Source organism: Ostrea edulis, chromosome 3 (assembly GCF_947568905.1).
Source record: "Ostrea edulis chromosome 3, xbOstEdul1.1, whole genome shotgun sequence".
NCBI classification, from domain to species: domain Eukaryota; kingdom Metazoa; phylum Mollusca; class Bivalvia; order Ostreida; family Ostreidae; genus Ostrea; species Ostrea edulis.
The window spans coordinates 48,422,341-48,448,297 of NC_079166.1; the positions used below are offsets into that span (position 1 = coordinate 48,422,341).

Consider the following 25,957-nt stretch of genomic DNA (forward strand, 5'->3'; position numbering starts at 1 on the left):
CCCAATTTTAAAACATCGGAACGTCTCTTTCACCATTCCGCTGACTACTGTTGTGACGTTCTTTTTAATTACTAATATGTATTATAAGTCTACTATGACGTCATATGGTATAAAAAAATTAACAATGAGCAGCATATTTGTTTTAAAAAATGTTTTAAAAGAGAAAATCATATCACTATTTTAAAACATTTTTGTCGTATTCAAAAGCAATTCCTTTGACATGTATTACTCAGTATGCCTATGCAGAGCACAGATTTACATCTGACATTATCTAATGACATGCTGTTTGTACATGTTTTTTAGTGATTATTATCATTTTGCTTAGTTTTTCGCACAAAACTAACATTAATATATATAGCTGACCACCGGTATGATGCATGTGACCCAAATTTGCCATTACGCATGCGTGTACATTTAATTCGCATCAGCTTCGCTTTGCGTTCACACGGAACTAATGCGAAGTAAATTTAATTCGCATTAAATTGCGACGTAAATTTTAATTCGAAGTAAACTAATGCGCATTAAAATCTCCGTGTGAATGCGGTTCAGATTTAATTCGCATTAACTTACGTTTAATGCGAATTAAATTCTTCGTGTGAACGAGGCATAAGAACATGTACTTTCACTTATGTCAGAATTCCTAGATGTTAAAATGGATGTACTATAGGCCTATCTATCAACATTCATATGCGTAATGTTCACAACTGAAGCAATCATTGCAATTTATAAAGATATAAAAGGTAAAAACATTGGAAAGGTAAATATTTCTGAAATCTTTTTCATTTCTGTCGAAATTCCCAGTCGCAAAAAGATGTACTATATTCATCAAGATTCATCTGCATATTGTTCACATCTGTATTGCATTCATGAGGAAATGGCTATCATTACACTTGGTAAAGATATTGAGGACAAAAACATTACAAATGAAAATATTTTATATAACTGTTTTTTAATGAGTCTGGGTGAAAATTTAACTGTGTACAGTATGTCTTTGCTCTGTCTGAAATGTGCAGTCACCATGATTCATCAACTGAGGCCGCAAACAAGAAATACACCTAATTCAGTTAGCTTTAACAGCATTCAACACTAAAGTAGACTAACCTCATTGTTGTAGGCAGCCATTTGCTTGATATTTTTACTGCTTGGAGATTTAGATGGTACCACAGGGGCACTAGTCTCATCTACTCCATCATCTTCTTCTTCATCCTCAGGCTGCTGGAACCCTTGTACTGGTTGGTTGCTTGGCTTCTGTCGCTGTTTCTGATTGGCTACTAGAGGTATTGGGGACCGCCCACCAGAACGCTCGCCTCCAGTAGTGGGGGGTGCTGGTGGTCTGTTTGGGGCAGACTTTTTGTTTTTCTGCTTATGGGCTTTGTTTGGTTTATTTGAAGTTTCTGAAAATAAACACACATGTCAATAACACAAATTAGGTTATGATTAATGAAAATCAAGTTTTCATTTATACCGAAATTCATGTAAACAGTTAACCCATTCACTATATTTCCTACTAAAATACTTTTTAATTGATGATAAATTAATAGACATCAAAATTATGAAAACAATTCAACAGATGTTTAATATGTTAGTATCAAAAAGTCTACTAATTACAAGTAAAAATTAAGAGAAAACACTAATCTAGAACGAATACACAATGAATCTCAGAATATGTAAATATATACCTTGCTACAAGAAAAAATAATAATTAAGGATTGCAATATTATCGCATCAATAAAACTCTGAAACTGAAAGTCATTCATCAAAATTAATCACCATTAATAATGAATTTGATAAACAATTGTGTTGCCAACTTGCCAAATTACATTTTTGCAAAACACACGATGAAAGCTACCAGCTAGCTTAGTTTGTGCATGTTTTGAAAGAAGCAAGGAATTCCTTCTGTGTAAATTCAATCTAAAAACAAATCTTCCCACAAAATGTTTCCCCCCAACAAATCAGGAAAAGAATTAGATGCAGTGATTAGAATGGTATTTGCCAACTAACGAATTCTGTCAATATCTGTTATATGCTTGGATGATGGAATGTCTCATTTTATACACTGCCAATATGGAAAGAACTGGTGTATCAAGACAGAAGAGAATAATTGCTCCAAAAATTCATGTGAAGTCATACCAATTTAAACCTAACAATGAAATCTATAACCAAATATTCATTCATTCAGAAGTCCACAGGTTCTACCAATAGATCTCTTTACAAGGACATTATTTTTCTTGCAAAAGATTAATTATACATCTTCAGAATTCTCCTGTTTTTGGCTTTAACCCAAGTCACCAAAGTAGAAAAGAAATAAAAATATCATCACTTTCTAGAGAAGACTTCACATGCACACAGCAATGGTATTCAACATTAACTAGTAAGTGACAAATTTCATATAACATACATTATGATGTTCTACTTTCATTCTGCAATGATATTAAACAAATGTTCATTAACACTTCATGAAATATTAAGCCTGAACATGTGTACATTTTACCTTCCAACTGACGAGCCAATATTTCCTCCTCATCAGGGTCATAGTGAAACGCTTCATTAGTTCGGTAGGGACTCCTGTGATCAGGAGAATATTGCTTGTCTAGATGGTTGGATTCTGCCATATTTGTCTTGTTTATATACACATTTAAACTCCAATGGATTTTTACACCATAGATCTCTCACATTATGAAAACTTGAACACACACTTGGAAATTTGGGTCTAAAATCTCACAGCAAGATATTTTTCTTTGACAAGTGAAGGAAAGAGTTCAGAAATGGGCCACTTCCTGTTAATTAACAAATCAATTCCAGCAAATTTTGAAAGGATCAATGCTACTCAATTAATCCACGCAAGAAAAAACAGCAACACATTGTAAAGAAACTGCAACAAGTCTGACATTTTCTTCCTTTTCCCCCCTGATTTTGTTATAATATCCACAATTAACAAGCTACAACATGAACATCAAAGCAGAAGATTTCCACTGTCCAAAAGAATATGCACCAAGCAAGAAAAAACCTTTTAATGGTTTAAATGCTTCTTGAATTGATTCAATGCATATCGTCACAGTACGTCATCGTGTAAAATTTCTTTACCTCTCTTTGGTTTATGTCTCCAATACAGCTCTATAATAATTAACTGTTTGGAGACAATATAGCTCGGTGCTGTATGAATACACAAGTATCAACTGCCAAACTAAGTCCGGACTGATGACTAGCTTTTGAACTTCTAAAGTTTAATGTGGGCAAGAACAAATATCCCCATGTTTATTTTCATTGATAATTGCTTATCAAGAACATTTATCACATGGGTCCAAATTTCATTGAACAGACTACATCTTATGTTTAATGACATTATTCACCCCATACAAACCTCTGAGGGAGCAAAAGATAAGCATCACAAATTTTGATGCACATACACATACAGTAACAATCAATATTTGAGGAGCATGCATTTGTTGTCTAGTGTGACCTATTCAATCCTCATTCTTTTTCAAGACATTAATGCATGCATGGATGACACACAGTTTTCACAATCATATTATTGCTCAAACAGCTAATCTGAGGACGTTGAGAGACAAAAAACTATTGGCCAAAAACATACAAACAGAATTAGGCTTGAAGGAGAAGAGAATATATTCAAGTATGAATAGGTCCACTACATTTTATTTTTATCAGTATTCAAACAAACCTATCAAGCTCTCCTTTACTTAATGCATTGAAATTCCAGACAGATAGTTTCCCTAATCATTACATAAAGGAATGTCACAAAGAATCTATGCCCATTTTCACTTTCAAATGGTGTATATTACGATTACACACATTTAGGGAATCAGTTTTGTATCAGCAAGCCATTTTCAGGTTTTGGAGATGCAACTGATAAAAGTTAAACCAATCACAAAAAGATTTCAACCTAATACCTACCATTGCATTGAAAACTAGTTACCCAAGGCATGTACTACCATATTACAGACAGGGAGCTAGTTATCCCGGGCGTGTACTACAATATTGCAGACAGGGAGCTAGTTATCCCAGACATGTACTACAATATTACAGACAGGGAGCTAGTTACCCCAGGCGTGTATTACAATATTACAGACAGGGAGCTAGTTATCCCGGGCGTGTACTACAATATTACAAACAGGGAGCTAGTTACCCCAGGCGTGTATTACATTATTACAGACAGGGAGCTAATTTTCCCAGGCATGTATTACAATATTACAGACAGGGAACTAGTTACCCCAGGCATGTACTACAATATTACAGACAGGGAGCTAGTTACCCCAGGCGTGTATTACAATATTACAGACAGGGAGCTAGTTACCCCAGGCATGTATTACAATATTACAGACAGGGAGCTAGTTATCCCAGGCATGTACTACAATATTACAGACAGGGAGCTAATTTTCCCAGGCATGTACTACAATATTACAGACAGGGAGCTAGTTACCCCAGGCGTGTATTACAATATTACAGACAGGGAGCTAGTTACCCCAGGCATGTATTACAATATTACAGACAGGGAGCTAGTTACCCCAGGCATGTATTACAATATTACAGACAGGGAACTAGTTACCCCAGGCATGTACTACAATATTACAGACAGGGAGCTAGTTACCCCAGGCATGTACTACAATATTACAGACAGGGAGCTAGTTACCCCAGGCATGTACTACAATATTACAGACAGGGAGCTAGTTACCCCAGGCATGTACTACAATATTACAGACAGGGAGTTAATTTTCCCAGGCATGTATTACAATATTACAGACAGGGAGCTAGTTACCCAAGGCATGTACTACAATATTACAGACAGGGAGCTAGTTACCCCAGGCATGTACTACAATATTACAGACAGGGAGCTAGTTACCCCAGGCATGTACTACAATATTACAGACAGGGAGCTAGTTACCCCAGGCATGTACTACAATATTACAGACAGGGAGCTAATTTTCCCAGGCATGTATTACAATATTACAGACAGGGAGCTAGTTACCCCAGGCATGTACTACAATATTACAGACAGGGAGCTAGTTACCCCAGGCATGTACTACAATATTACAGACAGGGAGCTAATTTTCCCAGGCATGTATTACAATATTACAGACAGGGAGCTAGTTACCCAAGGCATGTACTACAATATTACAGACAGGGAGCTAGTTACCCCAGGCATGTACTACAATATTACAGACAGGGAGCTAGTTATCCCAGGCATGTACTACAATATTACAGACAGGGAGCTAGTTATCCCAGGCATGTACTACCATATTACAGACAGGGAGCTAGTTATCCCGGGCGTGTACTACCATATTACAGACAGGAAACTAGTTACCCCAGGCATGTACTACAATATTACAGACAGGGAGCTAGTTATCCCAGGCATGTGCTACAATATTACAGACAGGGAGCATTGGACAATTATCACTACAGAATTATCTGATTGTACAGTATAATATATTTGGTACAAAGGGTTTCAAAGAAAACCTACTGGGTAATTATGATGCAGAAATATTGCTTAGATGTACGTACAAACATTGCAACTCATTTTGATGGTAATTATAGGCAAAAAAATTCAAAGGTTACACAATTTAACTGAAGACAACAGATATTTCTAAGGATGACAAAAGGCATACACATGAGCACAGCTATACATTTATAGCATCCTAATACAGATCTGATACTTCATTTTGTCTAAAGATTTTATTTAAATGGTTTGAAGATCACTGAAACATTATAACACTGACTAAACTGTAAATAAACATTACACTCATCCCCCAATTAAACCACTGAACAAACTTAATACCACATGTAAGAGGCTGTGACAGTCTCTGCAAAGAACAAATCTAGTGTTTCTACTGATAAGCACCTAAATGCATGCAAACTAATTGTTAATATCTGAGGAAATGATACACAACTGTATTAGTTAAATTCTCTGAATACTGGAAAATTCCCTCACCCGTAGTGTTAGTGTTGGTGATCACAGAGAATCAAGTCTTAGTACTTTAATTGAAAAAATAGCAAGGTAAGTCTTTGAAAATTTCCTGGGTAATTGACATATAATATGCTGTGATGGAGGTACAATCCTCAACATCACTCAAAGCAATTACACTGGCACTGAAACCAAAACTGTCTTCATCTCTCAAAAATCTGGATATATAGAATATAGAACATATTCTATAACCAGAAATGATATTAAAGTTTAAACAAGATTTCGTTGGTGTTTTTGTTGTTGTTACTGTTGTTATTATTGCAGGGCTTTAACTCTCATCTCTGTGTATCACTCCTTTTCCATCCATATAAATGCCCCAAATCAAGATAACAGAATAATAAAAACAAAACTCTACAACTAGCAGTGTTATCACATGACATGTTAGCAATGCAGGCCCTCAACAAGACACTGGAAGATGAAGGAAGAAGGCTGGGGTGTACCTGCATCTAACATGGGGATATCATCCACATCAGAGTCATTTCCCTGTTGCTGGTCCTCTGTACCCGTGATCATGATCTCGGGGGTACGGGAACGAGAGCGGGAGTTCTTTGAAAGAGAGGTTGAGGAGGCGTTTGGAGTGAGGGAGGTCCATTGCCCTCTGCCTCCTGATTTGGAGGGAGCATTCTTGTTTTTGCCTTTGTTCCGTTTGTTTGATTCTTCACCTGATGGTTTGCAGATGATCATGAAATAACGTTTTTGCCAAATTAATTTGAAATTTTAAAGACATTTGGAAGCATTAAATTTTTCCAGTAACTAAACTTTAAAAATACCCTTCCATTGTCCACTTATAATGACTTCATATTGAACAGATTACATGCATATACACACAAAAAGCATAGGAGATACTGTTCTGACTACACATAGATTTATAATAACATACAAGTATATATGCATCATGCATTTTTAAGGTAATGCACATGTTGCTAACCTTTTACCCCAATACCAACACCAATGTTATTGTTAAAACTTGCAATAAGTGTATTGTGAACTGTATGTATCTACGACAATTGATATACAGAGGACAGCAATTTTACATGTCCATTTCTTTTATCAGTGTATTGTATGCTACATATTCATATAAGCTACTTAATTTACACACATTAAAAAATCATGTACCTGGTAGTAAAATTCTTCCTATAAAGATAACTAATTGTAAGTTTTTCATCCCTAGTATAAACTCAGACAAACATAATTCATCCTGTAGTAATGTACTATATGTTAAGGATGAGGAGCGTACCACTGTATTTGTATATTGTGAAGACCAATAGGGTTTGGAACCCTACTTTGCTTTATGTCAACTGTATTATAACACACTGTAACCACAGATGAATGTCACCGCAACGGTTCTAGCAATATTTACATGGTTAATACGCAATATTCATAAATTAAAATGTACCAGAAAACATAGATAAGTCTAGTTCACTGGTTTGCATCATCATACAGCCAACACATATATATTTAGCCACATAATACACCTTAATACTGATATTCTAAAACCAGTAAACCTAAAAATACCATGAAATACACAAGTCTCTTAAAGCTACAATCCTTAATCTAAGTAGAGTGGCCTTTTTCTATGTCCACTTTATCAGCCCGTTGAGAGTAAACAATTTCCACCCTTATACAATATACATACTTCTACATTAATTCATCCAGTCTAAACTAGGTATACAAAGTTGTTACCTTGATTCATGATGGGAATGTCCTGGATATCACTATCTGGGTCATCACTATAACTGTCCTCTGTCACGTTGAGGATGGGATATGAGCCATCGTTCCGACGGAGGTTTGGTGAGCTGCTCCGCATATCCTCCTCATCCTCAATACCCGCAGGACCGATATATTCTGTTAAACACAAAATCAAAAATGAAAACATTTCTGAAGCCATATATAAACAGAATTCAAAAGCAATCAAACCATCAGTATGTTTCATTATGTTGCTTCACAGAAAAAAAATTATACAATAAAGAGATCCTTGGCATGTAAGTTCCTTGAACAAGAAAGTGGTTTTTTTGTAATGCTTTCAACATAAAATACAGTAGATTTTAATTAATCTATGGTAACTATATATCTAACTGAAATAGCAAGCTAGACATATTATTAGCTATATCTTAATACAAAAGTTAATGTATTAATTTTTTTTTACATGATACTGATAGCTGTAAGTAAAATTGCAGGATGTTAAATAAACATGTAAATGTCAAAACATTAACAACACTGTAATTTTGTATCAATGAAAAAGGTTAGTTTGGTGATTGTGTTTGAACAGTAAGTGAAATTTCCATAATAAACATTGTTGTTTTAAAATACATGCTGAATGCAACTTAAGCACAATGACCCTGACCTATCATGTCAAATATAACCTTGACCTTTATTTGACATACAGTTTCTTCAAGACCTATCAGCTGTCTGAATTTGAAGTTTCTATCAACAAGACGTAATTGTAAAATGCCATGCCCCAGGGTGTGGCCAAATTCAACTGTGACAAATTTGACCTTGACCATGATAAATACATATGTAGCACAGGAAACCAAAATGTTGAAGCTAAGAATGAAAGTCTTTATTTGTATTGTTCAAAACTTATGACAAAAGGGTAAAGTTGTTAAGGTAAATATTGTGGCCATTAAAACAGGCAAAGACGAAAAACAATACAACCCTGACACTTAATCTAATGACATTGTACATTTTCTGCTAGTTGAAATGAACTAAATCCACTCTACCTGGCAAGTCAAAACAATTTCAAATCAGGTTGTTAATTTCATGAATGCAAAATGGATGCTCTTGTTGATGAAAACTTGCATTCCTTAAGGGGAAAAGCAATCGGAATTTATTTGCATGTCAATGACGGTGTGTATGTCCCTTGTGATTTAGAACAGAATAGATTCACAGAATGTTATAATCCATAACTATTAGCTCAGAATTGTATGTGAAATAATAGTTTGCTTGCTCCTGTCATTGACATCATCGATATGATGATGCATTATCTGTAAATTAAAACTCAGGAGTACAGATCTTAAATGGCGGCATTAAGTGTTAATCTCTGTCCAATCACAAGGAAACTTTGAAAAGATTTTAACATACACTTCATATAGCTATTATAGAAGGAAAGGATGCTATCAAAAGGAAATCAGTAATATCGACTTTTAATGTCACAAAACCAAGTTATATTCCAACAATTCTTAAAATATATCTGAAAATAAACACAGATGGAGAAAGAGCAATGGTAATCTATGTTCAGACACATTCTTTCAGTAAAACCTGATGTAAATTCTTATTAATGTATTTAGGTGAATTAAGACCAAAATTTTATTGTTGTTTAGCTTCATTTATTGAGGTTTCAATGAAAGATTGTAAATGAAAATAATTCCTATGCTGATTTAACTTACAACTTGAAAAAGAGAGGGTGACTTTCAGTTTGTTGGTTTTTGTTGACTCTTTCATCAATTTCATAAAGAAGAATTTCTGGTATGTAGGTTTTCATTACCTACTTCATCTATTTCATTGCAATGTCATTTGGCATGTTTAAACTTTTCTTTTAACAAGGCAATGGCCAAACTCCAAGGTCAAGGTCATTAGGTAAAAATTTTTGGTACCAATTTAAAGATCTTGTCAAAAGGAATGCACATGTGAAATATGAAAGCCCTAGCAGTAAGTGTTTAAAAGACTTTAAAGTTAGAGCTAAAGATAAAGTTCTTCAAAAGAAGGTTAAACTGAAAGGTAAAAAATGTTGGTACCAAAAATAAACAAGAGGCCCAAGGGCCTAGAATCGCTCTTCTGATAAATTGTACAACCCCACCATTTCTATTCTTAGCCTCTTAGTATTCTAAATCTTTAGTTAAATCCTAAGAATTCAAAAAAGTAGGTCAATGTGACCTACTTTTTGGTTTACACATTTTGAGAACCCAAGAAATATCAACTGACAAAGTTTGATGATTTTAAGCCAATTAGTATCTGAATATTGAAATATAGCTGTCAAATTCCAATCGTAGGTCATGGTGACCTACTTTTTGGTCAGCGAACTCCGAACATGCAAGACCCATCAACTGACAAAGTTTGATGACTGTAGGTCAAATAGTATCTGAAATATATAAATATAGCCGTCAAATTCCAAAAGTAGGTCAAGGTGACCTACTTTTTCATCAACACCCTTCAAACATGCAAGACCCAACAACTGACAAAGTTTGATGACTGTAGGTCAAATAGTATCTGAATTATATAAATATAGTCGTCCAATTCCAAAAGTAGGTCAAGGTGACCTACTTTTTGGTCAACACCCTTTGAACATGCAAGACGCATCAACTGTCAAAGTTTGATGATTGTAGGTCAATTAGTGACTGAAATATATAAATATAACTGTCAAATGCCAAAAGTAGGTCACAGTGACCTACTTTTTGGTCGATACACTCCGAAGACTCAAGATGCATCAACTGACAAAGTTTGATGATTGTAGGTCAAATAGTGTCTGAAATATAGTAATTTAGCTGTCAAATACCAAAAGTAGGTCACGGTGACCTACTTTTTTGTCGACACAAACCGAAGACTGAAGACGCATCAACTGACAAAGTTTGATGATCCTAGGTTTTACAGTGCCCAAAATATGCATCTAAAATTGAAAATGTGAAATTTGAATATCTGCAAAATTCAAAAAGTAGGTCACTGTGACCTACTTTTTTTATAAATATGTTTCAAGGCCTCAAGATGCATCAACTTACAAGATTTGATGATTCTAAACCTCTCGGTATTTGAAATAACAACTTAAAATATATCTATTAATGATAAGCCATAAAATTCAGAAAGTAGGTCACGGTGACCTATTTTTCAGTTGACGCATTTCAAGGTCCCATGATCCACCAACTGACAAGTTTTGATGATCATAGGCTTCAAAGTGTCCAAGATATGCATCAAAATTAATTTTAAAATAAATACATGCAAAATTCAAAAAGTTGGTCACCGTGACCTACTTTTGAGATAACTTGACACAAGGTCCTAAGATTCATCAACTGTCAAAATTTGATGATCCTAGTCCTTATAATGACTAAAATATCTAAGATTTAAGGAATTTAAAAAAAAATTTAAATTTAGGTCAACTTTGAAATGACCTTGAGACCACGCCCTTTGCCCCAGGGTAATGCCTTGAACAATTTTTAATCTACAACATATCCTCATCCTTATGTGTAAGTTTGGTGATAATCTGCCCTGTGGTTCTTGAGAAGAAGATTTTTTAGCAACCACTACTTTTGTTTGTATATTCCTGATTATCTCCCCTTGTTAAAGGGTCACATCCCTTTATTTAGTATGTATGAAAGCCCTTGGGCTAATGATACCCTGTAACAAATTTGAAAAAAATTGGCCAAGGGGTTCTTGAGTTATAGCCCTTTTTCTAAAAAGTTTACGCACACCGCACAAATGGCCATAGCATTAGCTCTTTGAGCCTTTGGCTCAGAAGAGCTAAAAAGGTCTTGTTACAAGGAATACACATGTGAAATATTAAAGCCCCATCACAATCTTTCAAAAGTTATGGCCAAGGTTAAGTATTTTTGTGGACAGACAGGCAGACCAAGAACTATATGCCCCACGGATCTCTGATTACAGGGACATAATACCATAGAATAGATTCTTGCTCTTTTAAAAAAGTAAAAACCTAATCAATAGTTTTTTTTACAGTATAAATCTATTTAATACTTACACAAATTGTGACCTTCACCTTTTGATCTCAAATTCGATAGAGGTCTTTCTTTAAGTTACGGGGATTCATCATATTGAGTGTCATTACACAAGCTTGGGAAAACAAGTCATGATCTGGAAATCATCTATGTGATAAATGAATTTCTGACCTTGGTCTTTGACTTCAAAATCTCTAGGGGTCTTCTTCAAACCATAGGGAGTTATTATATGAAATTTCATTGCAAAAGCTTAAGAATTTTCAGAAATATAGTCTGGAAATGAAATTGTGACAGACAGACAAAATGAAGGACAGACCCAAATTAACACTCCCACTGTTTTACTAAATGTTTTGAGCATACACATTCTATATTTTCAAAATAAAAAATATTCATAGTCTATAGATATTTAATTCACATTGTAATTATAAAATTTATATTCATCTTTGATTGAGGAGGTGGAAAATAACTGGTTGCTTGGCTACAAACCAGAATCAAACTCAACTTCAAGTGAATGATATTGCTTTCATCTAACGAAGAGTTCCAATTGGATCCAAACAAAACATCTCTGTCAAGAAAGATATCACCATCCCTACTCACTTGATCATTCTATGGGACTATGATCACAAGGCCATTTAAAATACCTATGGGACTATGATCACAAGGTTGCTTAGAATACCTATGGGACTATGATCACAAGGTTGTTTAGAATACCTATGGGACTATGATCACAAGGTTGTTTTGAATACTTACGTATGTAACATAAGAATGTGTACATATATTACTAATTCATAGAATTTAAATAACTTTCATGCTCAGTAGATGTGTGTAGCCAAATCATGCAAGCTCTTACTTCAGTAACTGTAACTTACCATGTTGATGCTTTTCCAGTAATTTCTTTTTTGACCTGTTTTTTGCTAAATTATAATCAAAAGTAATAACAAAATGAAAAACCAGATGAAAATTTGTAAAGGGGAAAAATCTAGACCCTCCTTCAGCAAGCAATTAAACATACACACTCACACCTAACATGGATTAGAAAACCTTTATTAACCCACGACTGGTTCTTGAGTATAAATGATAATGAAAAAAAAAACTGCTAGATTTATATGCAATGTGCTAATCTATAGAGAATTAGAAGTGATCACTGTTCACATTACACCACACAACAGTTCAAACAAAACTTGCCATCTATAACATTTTCAGAATTAAGTGAAATGTAATAAGCAAAACATATAATGACTTATAGCAATCAAGGTTTTATTCAGCTTTTAGAAGTTACTATCCATTTCATTTTCACATGGAATTCTGAGGATGCAGTCTTGAGCTCAAACCCTTCTCAGACTACGATATCTCAGAAGTCAGAACAAGTTTATTACATTGTTGGAGTTTGATAATAATAGAAAATGATGGTTGAATATTCCAAAATTTTTTTTGTTTATTTGCAATTTCAAGTAGGGAACTTCTCAAATTTAGGAGTTTTCTACAATTGAAGGGAAATTTTTACCTGTGAAAGGGGAAATATTCATTTTTGTCAGCCTTTACGAGTACTAAAAAGAATCTTGAAAAATCCTAGGCAATGGAGATCTTTGATTTCATATTAGTTATTTGAGTTTCAAATGAAGAAAGTTCGCTTCAAAATAATTACAAACTTTCATAAATCTCATTTCTTGGTAATAATACAAATCAAAGAGTAGCAAGTTCTGTTTCTTCTGCACACAGTAAGCTAGAAATGATGTCGAGTGCTGATGAGACGTTACCATGAAGATTTGTAGGTGTGGACGGTTTGGATCCCACAAGGGGTTGTGTTTCACTGCGATGTTTGCGACCTGACGTCGGGCGACTGTCAGGGTTATGTTGTAGAAGTCCTAACTGCTGCCTTTTCTTTCTGGCCTGTTCTTCTATCCTTCTTCTCTGTAATGAGAAGCAGAAATATTAAGAACCTCAACACAAAGTTTTCAAATTAGTAAGACAATAGATGTTCCTGAAATGTCTATCACTCAATCAATAGGTATCTAAATTCAATCTAAAAGAATATACCAAAACAAAAGAAAAAAAACCCAGAGGTGACCCTAACAAATGTTAACAAGAGGCATGGGCCACATCACCCACCTGAGTCACCTTGGCCCTGCCATTGTTCAACTGTTGTGATTCTTAAAGACTTCTTTCACCAATCTTTATTCCCATGAAAAATTTTGACCCAATATTGTGGCCCCAACCTAGTCCCAAAGGATGGCAATATAACTGAAAACAAGAGGTACTGTGAGCAATGCTCACTAAGAATACCTCCCGCTTACCCCAATCTCCCAAAGGGTGTTGGTAATAGGTAAAACTTCAGTATTATGATCCAAAAGGTATCTAGGAACACAGCATCTCCATGTGATGAAAAAAGCCATTAAAGAATTTAAATGGACACCATATTGCTACTTCAATGTCCAGTGCGTGTGACCTTTGACCTTTTGACCCCAAAATTGTTAGGGAACATCTTCATTCCATGGGTAGTCCATATGTATGATATGGTGACTGTAGGTGGAAAGGATAATGCTTCAGAGCCCAGAAACCATATTGCTACTTCGATGTCCAGTGCGCTTGACCTTTTGACCCCAAAATCGATAGGGAACATCTTCATCCCATGGGTAGTCCATATATATGATATGGTGACGGTAGGTGGAAAGGATAATGCTTTATAGCCCGGAAACCATTGCGTCTACAGACGGACGGACAACCCGATTCCAGTATAACCCCCCCCCCCCCCCCCACAACTTGTTGCGGGGGGTATAATGAATTCACATTACACAAAGATGCATCAACATCAACCAATATGACTAACATGATCTTGCTGTTCTGGATAAAACCAAGGTCACAAGGTCATAGATCATGGTATGATAAGAAAGACCTTGTCATATGAAATATGAAAGCTCAATTTTAATTAGTTCAGGAGATATTCAATAGGTCAGATATTTTATTGAAAGTAGGTCAAACTTCCAGATCAAGGTCACAAGATCACACACCATTGCATCACATGAAAGGTCTTACAGTAGAGAATGTATATACAAAATATGAAAGCCCTAGCTTAAATAATTCGAGAGATATTTTAAAGATTTTTCCTATATATCAACATATAACACTTTTATCCCCTATTTTGACCCCATCCTACCCCTGGGGACCATGAATTGCACATACTTGGATCTACTCTATGTCAGGAAGCTTTCATGTAAATTTGAACTTTTCTGGCCCAGTTGTTCTTGAGAAGATTTTTAAATGACCCCACACTATTTTTGCATGTTTGTGATTATCTCTTCTTTGAAGGGGGCATGACCCTTCATATGAACAAACTTGAATCCCCTTCACTCAAAGATGATTTGTACAAAATTTGATTAAAATTTGCCCAGCAGTTATGGAGAAGAAGAAAATGTGAAAAGATTACAGACAGCTAGATGGACAGACAGACAGCAGACACAAGGTGATCAGAATAGCTCACTTGAGCTTTCAGCTCAGGTGAGCTAAAAATACAGGTGATAAAGTCCCATTTCTAATAGTTGCAATGGTCAAGGGCGTACTGCATGGACTGCAGACGAACTGACATCTGTGCAGACTGCAATGACATCAATAATAACGGTATAATCACTGTAAATGAGGATATATGCGTGTTGTTAATTACACATATTTCCTTTGCAAACTACATGCGTAGGGTTTAATTACAAGATGTCAGTTTCATTGATCAATAACATTGCCTGACAATCGGAATAGTATGTGAGAGGATAGCTGCAGATCTGTAGATCTCCGTGAAAATATTGGAATTTATATAGAAATCTTGTAAATGTGTATTTAGTGTAAATAACAGCCACATGTAAATTTTCATGTTTACAGCATTATTTGCTTTCACGCAAGGAATACAGAGAAATAGTTAGACAGACAGATGATGGACAAAGTAATTCCTATGTGTTACTATGCTTCAAAACAACACAAAAATTGCAACTGTTGATTCTTGCATTAATATGCTGCTACAACATTTACCACAACTACAGGTGGAAACAACCCCTCCCTAAAATATTTTCTTCAAGAGAACAGATTGTGTCTTCTCATATAAAGACATAAACTTTTCAATTATGATATGCAGTTACAACTTCTCATTTAATCCTCTTTTTAAGGCTGTTTTCTGGGTAATTAATGTACTATAATAATCAACAAACAAACCTCCTTTTCCAGCTTTTTCTGTTGTACATTGAAGTTATCCTGATCTTGAATGCTGAAAAACATAATCATTTTAAAATCTATAAGAATCACTTTGAGAGCATCTTCATTACCAAGAATTAATAAAATGACAAGACTTTACAGCGTATACAGGAACAGAGTATAAAAGGAAAATGTATCATATTTGACAAAACAGCATTTCTATATCTACTCAATACACTGTTTATGCATCACCTAACAAGTCTTATCAACAGGACTTGATGAAGAGGTTGCACATACTATTTGTAATCTAATATCATTAAGATACACACAATTGCTCATCTTTCCAATTGTTTTTTGCCTTTGATATCTTTACCAATCGTAATGATAGCCATTTCTTCATAAAATGTAAAGCTTTTGTGAACAATGTGCATATCATGAATGTTGTTAAATATAGTATGTCTAGCTGGGAATTCCAACAAGAGGCCCACAGGTCTTATCGGTCACCTGAGTACTAGTGAAAAAGTATCACTACTTTCATGGGCTATGAAATCTAGAAAAAAATTCCTGTTCTGAATATCTAAGCTAAATTCTAATGTTCAGCAACAGTATAAAACAAGATGTGTTCTTAAAACTTCACTGCCTTCAAAAGTGCATACACTAATGAAAAGCTTTGAATAATAGGTGTATTAACATTAAAATATCAAAAGAATTGACTAATTTGGACTCATCCTAAAGTCATAACCCTGCATGGGTTATGAAATTCACCATTTCTTGTACATCCTATTCTGCTATTCCTAAGTATGCATTTAGATTTTATACAGTATCAGCAAACTTACACATAAATACTATATACTAAGTTTGGCCCTACCCTGAGGTCAGAACCCTTACTCTGGGGATCATCAAATTTACAATTTTGGTAAAAGACTACCTGCTCTATCCATTTAGTTTCAATTCAGTATAAATAGCACTAAAGAAGATGTTATTCAAGTGTTTTACACATTAACACTATATAACATGTTTGGCCCCGCCCTGGGGTAAGAACCCCTACTCCGGGGATCATGAAATTTACAATTTTGGTAGAGGTTTTCCTGCTCTACATCACTATGCATTTAGTTTTTCTTACACATGTGCAGTTTTAGAGAAGAGGATTTTTGAAAATTGGTCTATTTTGGGCAGTTTTTGCCCAACCCCTAAGGGCCCAGGGGTGCAGGAATCCTGAAATTTACAATTTATGTCCCCCTTGTCCCAATGATGCTTCATACCAAATTTGAAAAGAATTGAACTGGTAGTTATCAAGAAGAAGTTAAAAGTGTTCAATTGTTAGCGCACGACGGACGACAACCAATTGCAATAGTTCAAAAGTTCAACAACCTGTAATTTTTATCAGAAATTGAAGAAAATCAAAATCCTTGCCAAATGTACATCTTCCATACACATACAAATAATTTGTAAAATAAGAAGGACCTCACCTGAAAACTGTGGAAGGAAAAACAGACCAATCATGTACTCTCTATGTAATAATTCCTCAAAACTGACTTAAGTTCAACAACCTGTAATTTTCTTGAATATTGAAGGAAATCAAAATCCTTGCACCATGATCTAGAGCGATCCATAAAGACGCTACATAGCAAGTTTCAGCTTGATATGTAACAGAGAAATGAAATTGGAAACAGAAAACCCTGAATGAATGGACGGAAAGACAGACGAACATCGCTGTACCATAATATGTCCGTCTAAAGACGAATGCATAAAAATGAAATTAATTTCTTTTATATCAGCTGGTCAACATTAAAATCCACCCTGAAGTATTATGTAATTACCTGCCAGGTGGGCCACTCATTGTCCACTGTTGATTTTCGTCAAAATCAGATCTGAAAAAGAAGAATTTAAAAATTAAATCAAAAGTTGCTCCATCCCAATGAATAGCTGCTGTATGCAGTGATGCTTTACATTACTCCATGCTTCCAGTTTGCAGGGCTGTATTTACTGAATATCAACATGTCAAAACAGCAGTTGATGAAATGAAACATTTTTGATACATCACTTGCTGTCAGGAAATAACACTGCACATACATTCCATTAATTAACTCTCATCAACCAGTCACCAGACTCTATATAGTCTCCTGATCCTCATATAGGGTATTCACTGTTATCATTACTTACATCACACTGCACCAACAGTACATATTGATATCAATATACAGCACAATGAAGGTGTACTTTTCACAGACACATTTAGATGTGCAGAAAATGAATATAATTGCACTATTAATAGGAACAAACATTCTGCTCTTTCTCCATCTAACCATTTACACTTTTGATAATAATACAATAAATCTATGTTACTTTTCACTGTCAGAAAGAATTAAAGAGAGGGGTGGTGGCCAAGATAGAGGTCTAAATACTTTATATTGCTTACCAAAAAAATCCTAACGGTAAGCACGATTTGAATAATTACAGTTGAAAATTGAAAGACTAGATTTATATTTTGATTTTTTTTCTCCATGAATATTCATTACTCATCTCAATACACTTTTGCAGGCTCTGATTCCTCTAAATGTGAAGCTTTTGTGAACAATGTGCATATGAATGTTGTTAAATATAGTATGTCTATTTTAACAGCTAGGAATTCCGACAGAAATGAAAGTACAATGTAAATATACATGTATAAAAAATAAATTTCAGTTTTGAAAATACAATTACATGAGAATATGAACTGCAACACTTCAAGCCAACATACTTAAATTTAAGGTATAAATATAATTTGTGGACACCATTAGATTCACCATTAATTGTTAAGGTGAAAACCTCATAAGTTGAAAGAACTTGCATTCAAACCTTTTGTATAATATATGCACTTATACAATAAAGTATGTTCAAATCAATCAAATCATTCCCCTAATTTATAAGGTAACAATCTGTCCATCTGCAATTTGATGTTGACACATTTAGCAGTGCAAGACTGAGTGCAGTACACAAATGAGTAATCACTTTAATTAATCAGGCCTTTGATGACTTATAGCCTTTGATGGTGTTCACAAGGTGATGAGGTTACTGGATGTGTACTTATCTTAGCAGGGTTCAGAATGAAGCAAAAGCGCAAATTTATAGTTACACTAAAATATGAGATTCTCTAGATGTCCATTCTATCATACATAGAAGAAGCAATACAAGATTACAACAAATATTGCATCCAGGCTCTGCAGACTATGCCAAATACACTAAAATATGTACACATACAGTAATCGCGATAATATGAAAATAATTAAAATTTTCTTATCCTTCTTACTTCCAGACATCCCTAGTGTAATTCTAATGTTAAAGATTACAAAATTAATAATAAAAATTTATCTAATATATTTTAAAGTGAAAAATTAAGATATATTAGCGTTTCATCAAACTTCAAGTAACTATTTCTCAGGATGAGAGAGAGAGAGCAAGTAAGATAAAACTGTTCAACAAAACTTGTTTATTTTTTGCTTACACACACAATGATAAAATTATAATTGTAAAATTATATTTTCCACTGTCCTACAAAACCAACCAACTATGGGCACTCAAGACAAATATAGTATTGTTACTGTTTCCCATAATGTATGAAGAGTTCTTCCCATCGCTCTGTTGTCTGAGATATGGTATAACATTCCATAATTACAAAAATACCGAAATGAGAAATTGTATTTTGTATCCTCTTACAAAAAACATTTTATATTCCAACATTTTATATATCCTATTTTTAGATGTGGTACTTTGTCCATTTCCCATTTATTGATATACAGTGTATAAATATATCTGATATTTCCCTTTTAGTAGAGGTATTCAATTATATAAAAAGATATCATATTTCCCAAATCGTTGTAGTTTTTATTCTTATATATCACATTTCACTGCTTGTAGTGGAATTTACTGTCATTATGTAGCTGCAGTGATTTAACAGCAGTTTAATAGGGCAGGAACACACTGTTACTAGAGTGTAAAGATGCATAAGAAATGCACATTTCAGCTCCTTGGGAGAATGTCTCAGATGAACTTTGTGGACACCATCAAATTAACAATCAATGCAGTTGGATGAAGCATTTGATATGGTGCACAAAAGCACTCATATTTTGTGGATGAATGAATTTTTGTATTCCTCAGTAATTGTAGCTTTTTAGTTGCATGGATGATTTTCATTGCAACACTATAAAGTCCTTGTTTCTTTCATTTCTTGGATTGGGTGATTTCCATTCCCACACTATAAAGTCTTTCATTATAAAAATGTATGACTGAATTGTGATTTACAGAACTTTTCAGGAATGTTCACTACAGTCTAGTTATTCTGAAGTCCAAAATCTTGGGATCAAATAGAGATTTCTCATTTCTTAATCAATACAATTAGATTGTCCTAATATAAAGATTATACACCAGTTTGTAAAAACACTTGCTTATCAATAAATGATGATTACATAACGTAAAGCCTGACTGCATGGGTTGTGGCTCAATACATGATGGAACTGTCAGCAAGTATTATATTGCCAATCTGCCTGTACAGGCAACCTTTTGATTGCAATATAGTATAGGTCAAGAAATATTAATAACAATATGCTCAACAGTTTTAACCAACCAAAACTCACATTGTTAACTTCATATGAATATCCATAAAAATTATATTAATTTTTGTTTTACCATAATCCGTGAAAACAGCAAAGCACTCAAAGCCATCAAAATACACATGCCCTTTAATTGTATTTGCTAACACCAATATTTACCCTGTCTGGTATTAAATATTAACAAGCAAACCATGAAATAGGGCTGACTGCAAGGTTGAAATTCAGGACATCAATTCACAAAGCAACAAATTTATTAAGCAATAACTCTGGAACATGCTCATACAAATAGTTTTTCTGTTTTACCAGAAGTAAACACAATTTTTAAACATAATGCAGCTTAAACATATGATCTACTTAGCCCAATCTAGGGTTTGAACCCAAGGCAAGTAAATTTTTACACTTAGGGCACATTGCTCATTATAAGCATGCAGTCAGTTTGCTTCCTTGATGCCTAAGAGTACCAGCAAATAAGATGTTCTAAAATATATTGCATTTTCAACATATGATCAACTAAGCCCAAGTCTGGTACCTAAACCCTGAAGCCAAGGGTAATAAATTTTAACATTATCAATAATAATCATACAAACAGTTTGTATGCTTCATTTCCAGCAATAAAGATATTCTAATCAATTGAATTTTTAATACATAAAGCATATAATCAATTTAGCCCCACCCTAGTACCTGAACTCAGGGGTTGTGAATTTCACAATTTTGGTAGCGGGCTCAATACCAATTATAATCACTTTTTAACTGTAATCTAGTAACTTTATTTATAGACTCATACACAAAATATTATGTTGCATTATGAATATCATTATTTGATATAATGCATTGTATTTCAATTCAAACATCAAATCATGCATCATGTCCATTATGGTTGATACGAACAGCCACTAAAAATAAGGGGGTGCGAAAAAACTCACAAGTTTAATTGCATATATGAGCGGCATTTGCACCAATGCAAACTTCACACCTACGACACATTGAACAAATCATATTATGTAGAAATGCCTGGGAAATGTTCCGCCATATGCACAATAGGAACGATGCAAAGCAGTCAACATAGCAGGGGGTTTGGCTTTTGACCTAAATGTCATTCCATCTCATCCCAAACATGTTTTATATGTGATGAATCTGTTGACTTTGCAGGCCAGGGTAGCACATTCACATTTTGCTACTGTAGATAGTCACTAACAACACGTGCAGTGTGCAGTCATGTGTTGTCCTGCTGCAGAATGACGTTACGCTGGTTGTTGTGAATGAATGGAGTGATGTGCTGACGTACCATCTTGTTACAGTAGCGTATGCTGGTTAAATTGCCCTCCACAATCACCAAAGGGGTCCTAGCTTCCATGTGTTGTAATTCCATCCCAGACCATATTTAAACGCTCCCTCTGCCAAATTGGTAGCACTGAATATCGCAGACATCAATATAATGTTCTCCGGTACAATGGCAAGTCCAAACATGACCGTCATTGCTGTCATGATGAAATCTTGACTTGTCCATAAACAGAACTTCTGCCCAGTCTCTGTTATTGAAACGACAATGCCTCCTCCACCATGCCAACCTCGCAACATGGTGACTCCAGAGCAGAACAAGATGGATAGCAGGACGTCGAGGACAGATGTTGGCCTCTCGCTTATCCGTCAATGCCCAGGGATGCTTCTAGCGGTCAAAGAAACTGATTGGAATTTAGTATATTAAACTATGCCTTGAAGAATAAAGAGAGATCAAAGAATACTTTATGTTTTTATCTAACTTTTAAGTATACACAGTTTCTTTTTTCCACTAGTATATAATGCATTTTCAATATATGACCAACTTCAAGTCCCACCATGACATGATACCTGAACCCAGGGGTCATGAATTTTACAGTTTAAGTAAAAGGGTCATTTCTTATTATAATTTTTAAACTTAACTTGTTTTCAAGGAGTAAAGAAGATTTTTGAAGATAACATTAATTTTAATGGTTTTGGCCAAATCCCTCTGGCCCCAGGGAGACAGAGATCATGAAATTCACAATTTATGTTCCATAGATGTTATATGTTTCAGCCATTCCAAAGAAGAAGCTGAAAATGTTCAAAACTTTACGAAGACCACACAACTAAACACAAACAACAACAAAGTTAGCAATAGGCCAGTGAATCAGGTGACCTAACAATTGTAAACTGGGACATACACTAAGGTTTGGAAAGAATTTAGAAAATGTTCCAACATATGGACTGTATATCAGATCCTTTCAGACTTTCTGACAACTGTTCATGAAATCAGATCGTATCTTTCATGTCATCATGGTTCATACTCTAAGGGATACTCTTAGCATTTGCTTTAATTATCTCTGTGATCAATAAGAATATGCATAAAACAAAAGTATTTGTCTGAAATAACATTTTCTTTATTCAATATCCAATAATTAATGATAGATCAAATGACAATTTCCAATACATCTGCCTTTGTAATGCATATTTCTAGATGTTGCGTTCAAACAATACTTTTTGGCAAAAATCAGAGTTCTATGCAGATTGCTGCAGAAGCTAAACACAACATCAACACCAAAACCGAAAAGAAGTGTGTTCCGTTTGATTACTTTAATACTCTTGTCATCCCACTTTACTGTTCATGTTTTAACCCCTATCCCCTATGTTAGTGGGGACATACTGTAGTTATGTGTAAATGATAATGTGCATTCTCATTCACATTGAGAAAAGCATCTGTACATGTAATATATTCTGTCTAAATTTACTTTTCTCTACTGCAGAGGCATTCAAACTATTTTATCACTGCATGGTCTCTATAAAGAAGCATGACTGAAATTGACATCCTGAATACGATTTCAACCATTTTAAGTTGCAAGAGCTAGAACAAAAACATCACACTGAGAACTCTGGACAGGCAGTACCTGCTACCTGTAGTATCACCAGCCAATCAACCTTTGACCCTTTGGTTATATTTTGATCTTAAAACTTCTAGAATAATACAGCAAATGCACCCATATGTATGACTTTTGTAAGAACATAAAGAAAGGTGAAGATAACGAACAGTGATCAATCTCATAACTCCTATCAGCAATACAAAATAGAGAGTTGGGCAAACACGGACCCCTGTATATACCAGAGGTGAGATCAGGCACGTGCCTAGGAGGAGTAAGCATCCCCTGTTGACCGGTCATAACAGCCGTGAGCCCTATATCTCGATCAGGTAAACAGAGTTATCTGTAGTCAAAACCAGTGTGCCAAGAACGGCCTAACGATCAGTGTGAAACACATCAGATAGCATTTGACCCAATGATAGATTGTATTGTTAATTCGATCGTTATAATGACCATAAAATTTGCAAAATGCTGATTTTAAACGAGACTGTTGTACATGTATATACAATATCATGCAATATAACACACATATATAAAAATAGTATGCACTAAAAAACACATGTATAAAATAGCATGCAGACTATTTACAGCAAGAGTACACTTGCTTTCAGCAAACTTCTAAAGCATGGAACATTCCTAAGGTTACTTTGATGATAAAAAAAACTACAAATGGGTTTTCAATTTAGAAATTTGTGATGGAGGAATAAAAAAATCTTTTGACATATCCATAATACCAGTTTTTCAATAGTAATTCCTTTGAAGAAAAAAATAATTTGAGCGATTTCAGATAGTTGGAACTTTAGACAATACCAAATTGTCATACAAATTTTCTTATAGAGTTTAATCAAAGAAAAACCTGCTATTGTTAGATGAACAAAGTCTCTTGAAAAATGCGGAGAAACCATAGCTATAATGATATTCCTTGTCAACGGAGATCAATGTACAAAACGTATTTCAATAATTTGCCCTTTTTTGCAGTCTAATGGTTTCACATGACATTGGTCATGCACATCTAATATGATTCTCCACATTTAGAAACCAAATCCTAAGCTCATTCTCATACAATATATCTAATTTTAGATGTACATGTAAGTCAAACATACAATATATCTAAATTTAGATGTATATCAAAACATAACAATATGATATTTAATTTCAGATATGCATTGAACAATGTTATAATTCATGACGGACATTGGTAGAAGGCACAACCCTCAACTTCTCATTGCTTCAATGAACCATAAAACATTTACAACATGTTTTTAAATGAACTCTTTCATAAGAACACAGTCACGTTTTATATTGCTTAATTTATTGAAACATCTTTTTAAAGCACCACGTCACCCTATGAGGTCTTTATTAAAGATTTATGCTGTAAATCCTACCCATAATTTATGTTTATCTATCTAATGTACCTGTCCTGATCAGCTGTATTTTGATTTAGGATTTGATGAACTTCTTGTTTTTGAAACATAGTGTCTAATTTAGCATTGGAAGAGGAGGAAAAAACCTCTTGTTTATATGTTTCTTCCATGACTTCCTCAGTATTTATCACAGGAGTAGAATATATAAACTCGGTTGTACTCTCTGAATCAGACAAGAGTGATATACTCTGTTAGATCAAAGGTTCATGTTACAGACATAATTCTGAATTCAATACCATTCCCAAAGCGTCTGGATTCTTAATCCCCGATGAATCACCGTGACAATAATGCTGATGATAAAATTTACTTGTATTCATTATCCTGGTAGTTATATATATATATACAGTTCAATCATCTAGTGGAATGATGGAGGATTTGTAGAAAAGTATCAAAGGCTATGTCTTCATGTACAGTTTTAAACCCTTATTATATGACATTATATGTCTGATCCAAGGATTCTGACCACCAAATGAAACTTCAAAGGATCCCTACAATTATCTACCCTGAGCTTGTTTTATAAGCCCTGAAATTATCACTCTTATAACAAAGTATTACAGTAAATATATGGTCAAAGCTTATTAGTTAAATATCCACCATAGGCCAATCTAGCATGCAAAATGCTGTACAAGTGCTATTTTTGGTGAGACACAAATTTAGCTATTTGTCCATGAATATGGGTATATATATATAAATATAAGCGAGAGTTACTTTTAGCGACTTTATAATTCCAAGGATGATAGCTATTACCTCCAATATGGAATAATTAGCGATATCAAATTTTGGTGACCTCATCACTGTCGCTAATAATGCCACAATTAAATCCTCGCTAAAATTTCTACTTATACGGTATCATACCATAGCCAAACCCTAGAACACATGAAATTTCCTATCTACATATTCTCGAAAAAGTACTTCTCTGTGCATAATGCAAAAACCAGAATTTTCCATGTGGTCAGAAAGCAACATAATACCTGGTAATTAAAAACAAAATGTTAATTTATTAAGTGATCTGCCTTTCATTAATTTTCTGAACTCTTGCTATTCAGAGAAAAATCCTCAATGATAAGCTGACAGAGAATCATTACAATTAATGTGATTATGCCCTGATCTTCTGGACATGACCTGTCAACCGACCAAGCGACATTAGAATGGCATTTAGCATTAAATCGCCCATAAAAGAGCTCAAGTCAGAAGGAACATACATAGTGATTTAAATCTTTAACATCAATATCTTCTCAACACAAAAGTCAATATATCCGAG

The 25,957-nt window shown here is 34.4% G+C and overlaps 1 protein-coding gene across 10 annotated transcripts in view; it reads right to left on the bottom strand.

The window, feature by feature from the left end:
* LOC125674128 (tubby protein-like) overlaps positions 1-25,957 on the bottom strand; it is a 54,149-nt gene that overhangs the window by 10,556 nt on the left and 17,636 nt on the right. For 5 of the 10 annotated variants that reach the window (XM_048911200.2, XM_048911197.2, XM_048911198.2 and 2 more), the window contains 7 exons: positions 17,634-17,684; positions 15,835-15,886; positions 13,398-13,551; positions 12,510-12,554; positions 7,661-7,822; positions 6,418-6,639; positions 1,102-1,394 (listed from right to left, as the gene is read on the bottom strand). In XM_048911200.2, the coding sequence (XP_048767157.1) occupies positions 1,102-1,394; positions 6,418-6,639; positions 7,661-7,822; positions 12,510-12,554; positions 13,398-13,551; positions 15,835-15,886; positions 17,634-17,653 (948 nt within the window). In that variant the 5' untranslated portion in view covers positions 17,654-17,684. The remainder of the gene's footprint in view (positions 1-1,101; positions 1,395-6,417; positions 6,640-7,660; positions 7,823-12,509; positions 12,555-13,397; positions 13,552-15,834; positions 15,887-17,633; positions 17,685-25,957) is intronic. The other 5 variants (XM_056158041.1, XM_048911199.2, XM_056158043.1 and 2 more) reach the window with 3 other exon arrangements.